This window comes from Mugil cephalus, chromosome 13, assembly GCF_022458985.1.
Source record: "Mugil cephalus isolate CIBA_MC_2020 chromosome 13, CIBA_Mcephalus_1.1, whole genome shotgun sequence".
In the NCBI taxonomy this organism is placed as follows: domain Eukaryota; kingdom Metazoa; phylum Chordata; class Actinopteri; order Mugiliformes; family Mugilidae; genus Mugil; species Mugil cephalus.
In genome coordinates, this window is record NC_061782.1 from 6,181,249 (window position 1) to 6,195,227 (window position 13,979).

The 13,979-nt window shown below is 44.9% G+C and overlaps 1 protein-coding gene across 3 annotated transcripts in view; it reads right to left on the reverse strand.

The window, feature by feature from the left end:
- dntt (deoxynucleotidyltransferase, terminal) overlaps nt 1-10,235 on the reverse strand; it is an 83,226-nt gene extending 72,991 nt beyond the window's left edge. Inside the window, exons 1-3 of one of the 3 annotated variants that reach the window (XM_047602233.1) lie at nt 9,769-10,235; nt 3,498-3,672; nt 483-584 (exon numbers count right to left, since the gene is read on the reverse strand). In XM_047602233.1, the coding sequence (XP_047458189.1) occupies nt 483-584; nt 3,498-3,672; nt 9,769-9,962 (471 nt within the window). In that variant the 5' untranslated portion in view covers nt 9,963-10,235. Of the gene's footprint in view, nt 1-482; nt 585-3,497; nt 3,673-5,422; nt 5,804-9,768 lie in introns of those variants that run through there. The other 2 variants (XM_047602236.1, XM_047602235.1) reach the window with 2 other exon arrangements.
- Nucleotides 10,236-13,979: the final 3,744 nt, after the last annotated feature.

The following is a 13,979-nucleotide window of genomic DNA, read 5'->3' on the forward strand; positions in this document are numbered from 1 at the left end:
GCTCATCAACACCTAAGCCAATTAACCACTTTGCCATTCTGCCGGAGAACCCGATCGTCCTTTCCTCGGCAGCCCACTTCCACCAGCCCCCCCGCCCCCCCCTCCCACTCGTGCCCGCCAGATGGCAGGGGGACGGATCCATCATTGCTTGTGAGGAGCGTCACGTCCATTGCCCATCTTGGCGTATCGCGAGGCGCCTCAGGGCGTGTCCGTGCCAGCCCCCCGTGCCAGGGATCGTGGACGTGTCAGCTGTTGCGCCTCCGACGTGCTGCAGCTGCAGATGCTGCTCATTTGCAGGTTAATGCATTTTGGGGGAGAGCTGTGTCGGATCGCTGGTGAGTGAAGCAAGGCGGCCGTCCAATTAGAGCAGAACAGATGACGGGGCTTTTTTTGCACTGGAAGGCAGGATTGATAGCCTCTGGTGGATGGACGTGTGAAAGCGTGCTTGTGTCCCAGGTGAGGTTAGAGCAGCGGTTCCTTACTGTGAAAATCTTGTTGTTGTTTTCGGTGGTTGTCCGTCTCTGGCAGGCATACTGAGAAATTCTGGCCACGGGAGTGGGTGGAGTCATCTTTGGCAAGGCGTCCTGTGCAAAAAGCAAATAAATAAATAACCAGAGATCCATGATCACAACACACATACTCATACACCGATCAGGCATAACATTACGACCGCCTTTCTAATGTTGTGTAGGTCTCTCTTGTGCCTCCAGAACAAGTTATGACTCATCAGAGAATGGACATGGGCCTTCTGAGGGTGTCCTGTGGTGTCTGGAAACATGATGTTAGTAATAGGAGTCACTTGGTCCTATGGGTTGAAGGGAGGGGCCTCTGGGATCTATTTTTCAAAATTTTTTAGCTGTTCCTAAAGCATTTTTGTGTCTTTTGAGTAACGCCCACCCCTGCCACCAAATAGTGTCATTGCTATGGGGTGGAGGGGTGCCTGGTCTGGTGTAGCCGGGTGCTACACATTTAAGAAATGAATGTTTGCAGTAGTTGGATGGGTGTGTTATCAAAGTGTAAGGGGAAAGATTCATAGACTATGAAATTCACTTTACCTGTGCGTGGTTTTTATTTAGTGGCTGATCGGTGTACATGGTTTATATTTACGAGTCCAAATTGTTGCCAGGCCAAAAAAAATAAAAATAAAATATCTGTAAGGCTATTCCTGATGAGCGTAGAGCCACGAGTTCAAATTGAATTACATAAAAATGTAGCCATTTGCCTTGGAGAAGTTATTTTTATGACTGTGTGTCTCCAGGGCAACAGGCTAATGACACTCATCTCACAGTCTGGTGGCATCCAAATCCATTACGCTACCTAACCCGTGGCATTACAAATCTGCTTGCTATCATCCAATTTGCCTCCTGTAAATTGCCTTTTCATTCTATGAAGAAATGGTTCCCCCATTTGTAATATATGTGTCAAAAGGATTACCAATGTAATATTAATATTCTTGCAGACAATTAGACATCACAAAAGGGAACATTATGTCCATAAAATTACCCATGGACCGGGTGGGACAGTGAAACCAAGAGGGGTGGGGGCGGGGAGAGGAAGATGGAGAGATTGTCACCGTACAGTGTTGACTAAGACCAGTGCGGCGTAAGGAACAGGGGTGTCACGAAAAAAAGGATAATGAAAAGAACTAGAGGCTCTCACACTGCTGGGCTGAATCAATCAGTGAGGGATTCAAAAAATGTTCATCATTTATTCTCTGCCAGGAGCCTTTCCTGTTCTCCAAAAAAAAAAAAAAAAAAAAAAAGCGAATAACTTTGAATATATTTCACGGCGCAATTTTTATGCCAATCAAAAGTAAAGCTGCCTTACAAACTCCCTGACTGTGTTACCCTCTAAATACAACAAGAGCTCCTCCATCACGTTCCTACCTCAGCTAGAGGTTGTTTAATCCAGTGCGGGATTGTGGGTCTGTGGAGACAAACGTCTGTGCATCAACATGCAGAGGTTGCGCTTTCCCCCATCTGGGCTCAGGTATCATATGTACAAGTTAAAGTATCAGCACATCCCCGAGCGGCTTTCCCTCCAGCATCCTCTCCACCTTTGCTGCGTGGCTTTCATGTAACTAATGTGTGCGTGCTGCTCACTGGGGTTTGTTTTTTTTTTTTTCCCCCAACAAACCATCTGCTGAAATTAAAAGGTACAGCAAGTGTTGCAGGACCTCGCCTCCTCGCGCGCTCTCATCTAAACCGCAGAGACACTCGAAGCCTCCCGGCGCATTAATGCCCGTCACATAGACGAAGTCAGCGGTGGGTTAATAAAATCCTCCAGGGCCACCGAGCAGGTGAAAGGTCACCTGGGTGCCGCAGCCCGTCTCCTAAGAGAGGGGGAGGACACATGTTCGCGAGCCACACGCAAACTCCCTGGCAATCATTTCCATTTACACGTCTTAGCGCATCTCTACTTTAACAGGTTAAGCAGCCTCTCAGCGAGACATGAAGTAATGGAAAACGTCGCATTTCAATGGGTTTAATACTCAAAAATTCCTCCTCCCCGACTCGCTGTGGAATATTTATGACAGCAAAACACATCGCATCTGCAGCCCGTCGTGAAGCGCTGCAGGCAAATGTGTCCAAGAAGTAGCCCGTTTGGGGAATCTTTTTTTTTTCTTTTTTTTGTTTCCTCTCTACATGGTAGCTCCTTTAAATGGATTTATCACTCATAAAAAACGATCTAGTGGAAGAGCCGCGCGCATAAATGCCACCGCGCGTTACCTCATTTGCTTCAGAGAGAGGCTGCATCACAAAAACGCGCACACAAGTGGGCCTGTGGTTACCTGGGGAGATGGGTCAATAAATGTCAGCACGGCATCATTAGCCTCGTCTCCTAATGATGCAGCTGACTAGAAGTGCGCCACTGATGTGCCACACTTTGGTGCCCCTCCCGCGGAAGGAAACAACGGCAAGACAACGGCATTTTTTATTCTTTTTCTTTCTTTTTTTTTAGCAATGAGGGGAGGAAATCGGGGGGGGGCTGTTATTTCACATGGAGGCGCAAGCAATTTGATCGAGACCGTTAAAGCAGTCACAGGCTGTTAGCGCGCATCATAAATGGAGCCTGGCAAACTGGCAAAGCAGCAGAAAGAGACGGAGGCAACATATTTCTTCGCTTCAGATCCATATGCTGCCGAGCTCTCGTGGCGGCGTCCACATGGGAGACTGTGTGCGTCTCCGAGCATGTGTGTCAGTGGGCCACTCCGAGCCCTGACATCCGGCTGATGGGTTCATTTGACACTCCCACGCAATATGGAGGATGTTTCTCTTGCTATCAGCGAGGTGAAGTGCGCTAATATGAGCAGAGACTGAGCTCACTGCCACGGGGGAAGCATGAATGAACTATAAGGTACTGTTTAAATATATTCATTTCTTTCACAGTAACGAAAAGGACGATTGCGTTTTCCTAAAAATCCTCATTTCCCTTTTGGTTCGTAGTGCCACCTTAACTGTCGACATATTTCTGGGTGGATTGTGTCCCAAACAGACCTGGATGAGGTGTCTGGTCTCCACAGCAACCGGCCTCCCCTCCTTCATGCTGTCAGTGAACCAGGAGATGTCCAGCACGTGCATCGCAGGTAGATTCTTCAGAGCGCGCCCCTTCAGCCACGTCCAGAGAGATGAGGCCTGACTGTCCTCCGACACCACGTGAGTGACCACGTCGCTGTGGTGTGGAGGCGGAGGGGGAGGAAGAACAAGAGCTGTCAGAAAAACCCAGAGATCAGCTTACGGTCTCATTCAGCCTGTCACGAGGACAGCGGCGAACAAGTGCTTGTCACGGTAGATCGTGTACATCTATACAACGACGTTCTTGCAACAAGCCTGTCTCAAATTGAAAACATGAATTCAAAACACAGAAAAGTGACAAATAAAAACACATTTTTTTTATTTGATGAACTGATTTGCCATGCTTGAGAGTAACCCGGCAACACCACCTCTCGACTGATTCTGATTAAGATGTTGCTAACTGCTGATTGGCCCACGTTGTTCTTCAATTCAAAAGATAACACTCTGAGATTTTCTTTGCTCCCCTCAAGAAAAAGGGAAAAGGAAAGCTTTGGGACCCTGATAGTCGATACGTGTGAAAAATCAATTCAGCACTGATGTTGCGTTTGTGTCTGCCTGACTAACATTTGCCATTTCACCTGCTTTCTGACCGACAAATGCTAGCAATGCAAAATAAACACTGACTACGAGGGGGGGCGTGGCCCATCCTTGCTACTGTCACCTATCACCTTTTTTCAAACCGATACCCGCCCACTTCTAACCAGTGAAAGGAGCACAGTCCGCAAAACACAAATCTCACTAAAGCTCCGTTTCTACCTCTGAAACGGATCGACGCAGAGCTTCTGTTCACACCCCTCCACGTGCAACGTACTCCATAGGGAGGTTTAAGCATATTCCTGCGCTGCTGTGTTGAAATCGTTCTGTAATTACTCCACCAAGTGCTTCAGTACTTCACACACATGGCGAATAAAACTGAGCGACTCATGCTAGAGTTAATAAATGTGGATCAGCAGTCACTTTCTCTGAAATCACTGCAAAAACGTAAAGAAGAAGGTCTGTAGGACGCTGAACTGGGGAGGAATTTACGTGCTACGTTTCTGGGAAAATGCACGTCCGTTTATGCCACAGCTATGGCATAGAAGTGATGCCCAAGTTTAAATTAAGCTGTACTTGAGTGGCTTATGCTGTTGTTGGGATCTGTACTTGTGCATCGCTCTGCGATTAAGCTGCTAAAAGACGGCAGCTAGTCAACTGAGTGTGTTTAGCTTCTCTTTGTACTTTACACAATGCCAATTAGAGCTGAGTGGTTCATATTAGAGCGGGAGCTAAATAACGCTTTACAATTACCTTAACTGAAATCAGCGCAACACAGGAAAGGGATAAGATAGCCAAGCTGATGGCGAGTGTGACAACTAAACGAACTGAGGTTTGTTGTGCTTTTCCATGTCACTGAGAGACGTGGAAGAGGAAACGCACCTCAGATCGATCACACCTGTTGGCAACTATGTGATTAGCAATTTCTGGGCAGGTCAGGTCAGGCCTTTACATCCTGTTAAGCTAGATCTGTGCTTCTGAGTGTTATCTGTGCCACAGGTATATGCCAGGGATCAGCCTCAGAAGTGAAGCTCTAGCTTTAGAGGACGTAATAAAACCCAAACTATTTAACCTGATTGAGAAAATGCCTAGTGGGAGACCCTTTAAGTAATTCAATTTCTCTTAATGCAAAGCCACGTTCACGGATTAGTAGGATTCTCGAGTTGCCTCGAATTGTTTCATTTGAAAGATTTCCTCCCCTGCTCGAATTACCAAAGAGAACCTTCCTGTCTTGGTCTCAGCAGCCTTCAGAGAGCGCAGGGGTGCAAGTGAAGCTTTGAAATGCAGCTCAGATCTCAGCATCACAGTCTTACTTGTGCTGTTCGGGGATCAACACTGGGTAAACAACAATCACCACAGACCCCCAGTGCCTCCCTCCACTGTTTGATAGCTGAACTCACTCAACCAGTGCCTCCTCCGACTCCGCAGAGACTTTCCTCAACAGACTTTTTTTTATTTTATTTTATTTTTTTTATCACCGCCCTCCTTCCCTTTCACTCCCTGCCACGCCATCCAGCTACAATAGCCAATCAGTGCACCCAGCCGTGCGTAATTACCCTCAGCATGCTCCTCCTCTTCCTTTTACTTGCCATGGATAATTCAGTGGATTCTTTAAGGGAGGTCCCCACAGAGCTCAGGCTGAGGCCTAATTGGCCAAATCACTGGCGAAACTAATCCTCTATCAGCTCGATGTACTAGTCTAGCCACCGATGGTCCGTGGTTTACAAAAAAGAAATCACAGGACATGGGCAGAGACATGGGCAAAGAGCTTCACAAAAACACATACTGGGAGTATCTAGGGACCTCAGTATTATCTGCCGAAGCTTAGATCCACTTGACATGAACAGTTGTCTAACCACAGTTATAGAGATTAGGCCCTTGGGCTGATTTCCCCCTCAAATCTCATGGGGGTTAAGCTTAAGATCATCATTTCCCTCAAATAATGTTTACCTAGACGTAATCTGCCCACAAAATTTGTATTTGTGCAGAATATAAAACGGCAGATCGGCGTGTAACTGAGCAAGAAAAAGCCAACCCAGCACCAGATTGTACTTCCCCAAATCAGTAGGAGCCCAGACACAAGGACAGGCTAAAGTCAGTGGGCTTTGATATGGAGAACTCTCTCTCTCGAGTCGTCTCTCTGCCCTGTTCCTGTCAGCAGCAGCTACCCTCCTACATGCCTTCCAAAAGTGAAAACCAACAGGCTGATCAAAGGCAGCGAATGTCCAGAACAGATTTTTCACACCATGGCGAGGTTTCATCTGTTTGCCTTTTTCAGCTGCTGCTCCATCTTCACAGAGACATCCATGATAAACAGTTCAAAAAAGAAAAAAAAAAGAAGAAAAAAGAACTGAACGGAACTGAACTGAACTGAACTGCCAAACCAAACACCAATTGTCTAATCACAACATAGCAGTAAAGTTTTGGGATTATCTGCATGTTCAAGTGCTGTGTTCAGGGATAGTGAAATTGAACCCCCAGTGCAAACGACATATATCAACAGTGTGCATTTTTTAAGATAAGAAATTAACAAGGTTATCTTACAATGACATATTTCCTCACAAATATTATTTTTACATTTAGTAAAGTTATGATTTCTTGACTTTGTATTTAAGCAATCTACATGCATCATCTTCTAAGATACTAATATGCTTTACAACCATAGACTGTATGAAGATGAACAACTCAAAAGCGAAGCCAAAGCAAGTAGAGCTCCCCCTGGTGGCCGGAGGCTGCAGTATAGGTAATAAGCTCCGCCCCCTCCATGTTAGTGGATGATATTTGGGCCAAACTAAAACACTAAAATACACCTCGAATACTTTTTTTCAAGTATGGATTCAGTTATTTCATGTAGTTAACATAATGTTGATGCATGTTCAAGTGTCATTGTTTCATTTTTAGTTTAGTTTAGTTTAGTTTAGTTAAGAAACCAGCTGAGACATTATGGCAACTAATGCTCCATAAAGCCATGTGAGAGTTGTAAAATAATTAAATAACTAGTACAGTGTATGATCCAATATTTCCTTGTAACCGGTGTAAAATAGTCCACCAGTTACATATTCAACGCCCCAAACAGAAGAAAAAGTCAGTAGCCTTCTGCTTTCCTCTGACAAATGAGGTTAACATTAGCTTAATTAGTAACCGAACCACAGCTGATGAAATGTGCAAGCTACTCCTCACTATGACGAAAATCAATTGTCCCCAACCAGAATCCTATTCTTTAACTTTGTGGAAAATCTAGGACCCATTGTTTCACAAATGACAAAAATATAAATATAGCCTATACCAAACAAGGCTATTGAAGGTACAGTTTGTTCCAGAAGTATAAAGTCCCATCCGTTTTTCCCATAACAAATGTTGGGTGACTCACTTCTGGGGCCCAGTTCTATCATCAGTCTGGATCATTTACAACCGTGTTACCGCAGTGCTTCCAAGGTAGAGGCACAAACAAAAACTTGCAGACATAATATTTGCAGGGGAGAGGCTGAAAAAGATTATCAAGGTGCATTTATACACCTTTAAATTTTGTCGCCTGAGCTGCTAATGGCTGACTCTGTTCATGGTAAACGGTCTTTATACGGTCTTTTCTACCTGTTAGCGCTCTTTACAGCTGAGATGACACTTTCATCCTTTCATGCACACAAGTCAATACGAGCATGCAATACTTGCTCAAGGACGTCTTGGTCGTTTGGTGCACAAGCAAGGCGTCCTTGAGCCAGACTCGTCTGCTAACCCTCTGCCTCGTGGCCCTGCAGAACCTCGGGTTAATTATGGTGGAATTCAGCGGCTATGTTAATAACCGCCCGTTTCGCATCTCCTACAGCTCCCATTCATCCCTCCGACCGGCTCCAGCCCGACAGCGACGGCAAAGTGGGCTCAGGTTTCTCATTTGTTAAGCAGCTCATTCGTCATCCAGGAGAAACATGCCGATACTTAGATCCAAGTTCACGTGCATCACACTTGAAATGAGACAAGAGGAGCCTTGTGTGGCGCACGCATGTGTGTGTGCGTGTGTGTGTGTGTGTGCGTGCGGGCACACTCCTTCACGCACGGAGGAGAGCGGCACCATATGCTCAAGGCAGCCTGCCTATAACTTGTGTAAGACTAGATACGGGGAGGTGTTGCTATCAAACTGCAGCTGATATCAGTTTTGTCAGCTTGCAGAATTAATGTCAGTTTGAGGCAGGCACGCTCTACTTCCTGTCGTTGGTTTCAAACAATTGTATCAAGCCAAGTGTAACCGTAGGAGCGTTCAAGCTGTGTTTCTGGGAATGCTGCCACGGCCAAGCTGGCACACGGCTGGCAGGCGCACTGAGACACACACTAAAACACTCTCACACACGCACACACATAGTGGTTACACTATACACGTGGGAACTCTCTGACTACGTACTGCACATAGCACCAAAACTTCAACCAGTTTTTCAGCCTTAAAATAGCGTTATTTTCATTCAGATTGGCTCTCTGAATGAAAGTGAAACAACGGAGGATACAAATACACAAATCTGCTCATCAGAGGAGCTGAAACACTGAGCTACCCAGGCCCTGAAAACGAAGCAAAAACTCACTCGCCACAGAGGAGCCTGACTCTGAACAGTCGCTGGTGTCAAGCAGAGGACTTCTGCTGTGTCCACAGTTTGGGATTTAAAAGATACTTTCAGTTAGACGCAGGAGGGGGGCAAAAAAAAAAAAAAAAAAAGAAGAAGAAGGCACGCTGCTTCCAATTACACCACAATAGATGATTCATCATCAAGAGGAACAAGTTCACAAAACCTCTCTTCTTAACTGCGACTCAACTAAAAACTTGCGGCAAACTCATTAAAAAAAAAAAAAAAAAAAAAAGTTTGCATCTGTTACCTTACTTGTAATAGTTTTTCTCACCGGCTACAAGCTGGAGCTGGTTTAGCCAATTTACCCCACTCCCCCTTTAACTCAAACTTGTTTATGTAGGAGCTGTGAGTTATAGCTCAAAGGGAAAATGCACCAAAGGTGAAGCAGAGGCAGGATGGATGCTCTTACTCATCTAAATTAACTATTCATGAGACAATAGTGGCTCATTAATTAGCTAATTGGATTGTAACTTCTTAAAAAAAAAGAAGAAAGAAAAAAGAAAAAGCACATGTTTGTAAAAAAACAGCACGCTGGAGAAGTGTTTGTTTTTCAGTTATGTCCTTGTTATGTATTTATTTTTTTGCGGCCTCATCTGTCTTTTCTGAATACTCTGGGGTACTTCCAGCATTCTGTGCACAGAGCTAAAACAAATAACATAAGTACGTATAAATGAATGTTTATTTACAGAGAGTTTTTTAATGTCTGTTATGTATTCTAAACCCTGTCCTTGGGTGTTTTGTAAAGGTGCCTATAAGTAAAATGGATTATTATTATTATTATTTAGGTTTACATATTATAAGCCTTTCGGTTAGACAGTACATCCTTGCTGAAAGTAGGCATTTAATTACCATCTTCTATTTCACAGGATTACGACACTGATCGTGAACCACAAGGTCAAATGATTCTATCTGCAACCAGAAGTACCAGAAAAAAAAACAAAAAACTACAGTCTGCATTTCTCTTGTGCTTCCAATTCATAAAAGCTTTTAGGTCCACAGCCCCTGCCTCACTCAGTGAACAACAAAAAATGGCAAGCTTTTCCCCTAACCTGAGGGTGTCGTCCACAATGAAGCCCTTTGACCTGGCCAGCTGGGTCAGAAAGCTTCTCCTGCTGCTGCCCATTTTCCTCTCCACCAGGTACAGTCTGACGTCCTCAAACTTCACCTCCTGGCGCCCGGGGACCGCGCTTTCCGCCGGCCTCGACCTCTTCCTCACGCGGGGCACGGCAGGAGAGCGGAACATCTCTTTTGCGATGAGTCGTCCGGAGTGTTTCTGCACCTCTAGGAATTCTGGCTTTTGTGAGCTCGCTGTTTGTTGTTGTTGTTGTGCGCCATTTACCTTCTATCCAGGGAAAAACAGCTCGCTGTGGTAATACCACAGATGTTTCTTTCACACTTGTAGCTTGCTTTTTTCTCTTCTTCTTCTATTTTTTTTAGTGTGTCGGTTGGAGCAGAGTTGGTGAGAGCTGGCAGACAGGAAAAGCCTCTGGCAACAGGTGTTGGGGATTTGGTGTTTACCAAAAAAAAAAAAAAAAAAAAAAACACCTGCCAAGATCGTACGATACAGAACGCAAGAGAAAAAAAAAAGCCTTCCTGTAAAAGTTGTTCCGCAAACACATGTTGTGTGAAAACATGGTGTGATCCAGTGGCTTCGCCAAGTTAGTTTTCATGAAGTTCCACTCTCTTGGCTGGGAGACGCCTGGATTCCGGTCACCTCGCGGACCCCTCACAGCTGTCCTGCCATGTCCGGTTCGTCTCGCCACTCACCGTCTCATTATGTCCGGACCAAGTCTGCGCCATCTGCTCCAGCGCTTTAATTAGCTTACTGTCTAAAAGGAGAGCCTTTGTAGGCATTTCCCCCTGAGAGCCACCGAGCTCATGCGCGGCCTTTGCACGCGGCACCGGTACTGTCAACGCCAGCCGTTGGTGATTAGGAGCACTTACGTGGGGAATATAAGTGCATATCAAGTGGTCAGAAATGCAAAGTGAGAATAGACTGTATGCGCCGAACCCACCTACTTGCTTTGATTTCAAAGTAGTAATTACAACGTGAGTCACTGCCTCTTGTTGTCTTGATTCTTCTGCTACAGCAGTCGCCTTTGTGTAAGAACATGTTTAAATGTGTCTAATTATCTTCTGTAACGCATCTGCTGCCGCAGCAGACAAAGTGATTTGTTGATTTTGGCAAAGGAGATAAAAGATCGTACATCTAATTACCGCAGCTTCTTCTCCAGCTCTTTAATAAGCACACCTTGCTTCCGTCTGCTAGACTGAAGCTATTGCACGGCTGCCCCCCACCTCCCTGTCAGCGTGGCGTTCTGGGGGTTAACGGGTGTCACGGGGCAGAAGCGACTAATAGTCTGACTGTTAACCCCCTCCAATCACTCAGCTGCATGCGAGGGTGCTGGCCTCCATCCACAGTTGAGTCCAACTAAATTCTACCATCACTAAAGACGAATGGCTCTTCCATTGCCAGCAGCAATCACTGCAGGATGAGCAGCGAATCCAATTCCTCTTCCGACAATTTCGCTCTGCGGTGCCAAAGAAAATTGTCTTAAAATTACTGTTAATGGACACATTCTGTTTAGTTTACAAGGGACAAATCGACGACCATATCTAATCGAGATCGCGTCAGATCGCTCAGAGGCGCTGGGCTACAATTTCGAAGAAAACAAACGAACAACGTTGTGCGCTTTGAAAATGAAAGTTGAAAGATTCAAAACATACACACCCCAACAATATGTCACAATGCATCTTTAAGAAAACAGTCTGTATGAGAGAGCTTATTCTTCTTTAAGTTAGTTAGTTTTAGTTTTGTGAAGGCTGCTCTTGCAAAAAAGTAATTCTATCTGTTTAAGTGGGACTGTTAGGTAGAAACCCTTCCTCCGCCACCAAACACATTCGGTTAAAGCCGTGGTCTCCCATCGTTTAAATAATTCTCTCAATTGAACCGTCATATACTTTCAACAAAATGTCCAGGGGTGTGGATTCAGATCACTTTAGCAATGTTGAAGCTGCAGTAATATATATATGTATATATATATTTATTGCTAGAGCAAAATGCTTAGCATCCATTCAGACACATCATGTCAGGACTGGTGACAGCAAAAACACAGAAATGAGTCGTGGCGTGAGTTGCTGAAGAGTCTGGGCGAGTGCATGGATCGGAGCTCCAGGGGTCTCGGTCTGGGCTTGCTGGCAGGCGGCTCTGGTTTCAGGCAGAGGGTGTGAAGGTGAGCTGATGCGACGATCCGGTGGGGACTGGAAGGTCGGACTGGTCTTTTATAGGGGAGTTGATTAGGTGACGAGGAGTGCAGGTGAGATGAGTAGCAGGTGTGTCGTCTGGAGTTGCCCAAACCACGCCCACCAGCAGCCCCTAGAGCGAGTGAGACGCAGACAGCCAAAACAAAAACTCACCAAGCACACAAAAGGAAGCACAAGAAAATCCAAAACTACACTCACTCACACTCACATACAAAATAGCAAGCTCATGGCCGACGGGTCGTGACACATCCAGCTGACAGGGCACATGCTTTAGTATAGAGTTGTGTCTACAAGAATTGAGCGGCCCCGTTCAGAGCTTACATTATCATCGTCATCCACCCTGGCAAATATCCAGACCAAATACAAATGTGACCACACCCTTATTGTTATATTGACCTTTATTCCCAGAAACGGTTCTGTCACTGATTCAAACAGCACAGCAGTGTAATTTCAGTGCATTTTGCAGGTTTCAGATATGGGTTTTTAAAATACGCAGCGTGTGCTTTTGGTGAGAGGGAAAACTTGAAAAAATGCGGACGCCACGACTCACGCTCATACACCAAGCAGCTGTTCAGGAGCAGCGGTAGAGATTCATGAGATGCAAACATGTCATAATATTCTTCTGCATCCCAAATGATGTCAGTCATGCACAGCTTAATCTAGCTATGCTTGAAATCTGACTTCCTGAATGTGGCCCTTGGAGAAAAACGAATAACTGACGCGAACATGTCCTCCTCCTCCTCCTCCTCCTCCGATAGGTGTCTTTTCAAAGTTAATAAGGCCATCTTCCTGGTTGACCTATTACATCATATAATAAACAGCTGGAGTCGTTCATGCAACAGACCGGCATTTCAAACAACAACAAGGTGGATAATAGTTCAGCTTTTTAATGTTCTGGGGTCATACGGCAGCGTAGCAGTTGTGGAGCATACGCACATGCGCTGTCCAGTTAAAGTCAGATTAAGGCAATCATTTTTTTTTTTTTTTTTCATGTGCATGTAAACGACCTGAGTGCTTATTTGAATACAGAGAACAAAACTGAGATTGGATCGCAGGAGCTGGTTGGGGACATTTTGAAGCCTGGTGCAAAGCTGGTCACTTGCAACTGGATTGCTTAGGTCAGATGTTAATGAAAGATCTGAACAGGGCCTCTAGTAGGTTTCCGCTCCAAAGAAACCTAATTTGTATTTGTTGAGTAGCATTTCAACTGCATTGCCAACATAAAATATTGATTTGCTCAGTTTTTAAGCCACTTAAGGCGAAAAACTAACAAGAAACGAGAACAAGAGGTTAAGAGGTGTTACCGTGTAAACAGCCTCGTTTCTGATGAGAGCCTGTTCCCATAAGAGGTCAGAAAGTGCGAGGTCTAGAGGCCTCGCTGGAGTTTCACATCAGCAGCCAACTGAGCACAGGCTCAACTAAGTTTTATTATTCAGCTTCTCTTGCTGTTGTTGTTTTGCATCATCAATATTTCAGGTTGGGAATGCTTCATGAGCAAGTAAGAGCCCGTACTGAATAAATATCCCACTAACAAAACAAAGTGAAGTACTGCTCTCTTTTGTTCACTGGATGCGTTCATTGCTTTGCATGTTCTAAAGAAGTGTTCCTGTGCTTTTGTTGTTTTGCAAATGTCTTTTTATTATTTTTTTTTAGGCAAGAAAACTAAGACCTTTAAAGAATAAAGGAAAATGACATAATAAATACAGTAAATAATCACTAAGAATTGTACTGAATGATGTTTTAAACTTCTTTAAAACATAGTTTGAGGATTTGAGCTGGGGTTCCTTACTTACCCCACTGCGGAATAAATTGATGCTCTGCTGCTTGTGCCTGCAGCCAGGAGTGATTAACTTACCTTTACAAGTGCTTTATTTCTAGACATTCTGTGTGTACTGAAGAAATTACATGAAAGTGTCAAGTTTTAGAGACGCAAGTGAACACATTCCCGAAGTCTTGAAAGAGCCAGGTTAGCTGTTAGCTCCATCTACTTCCAGCC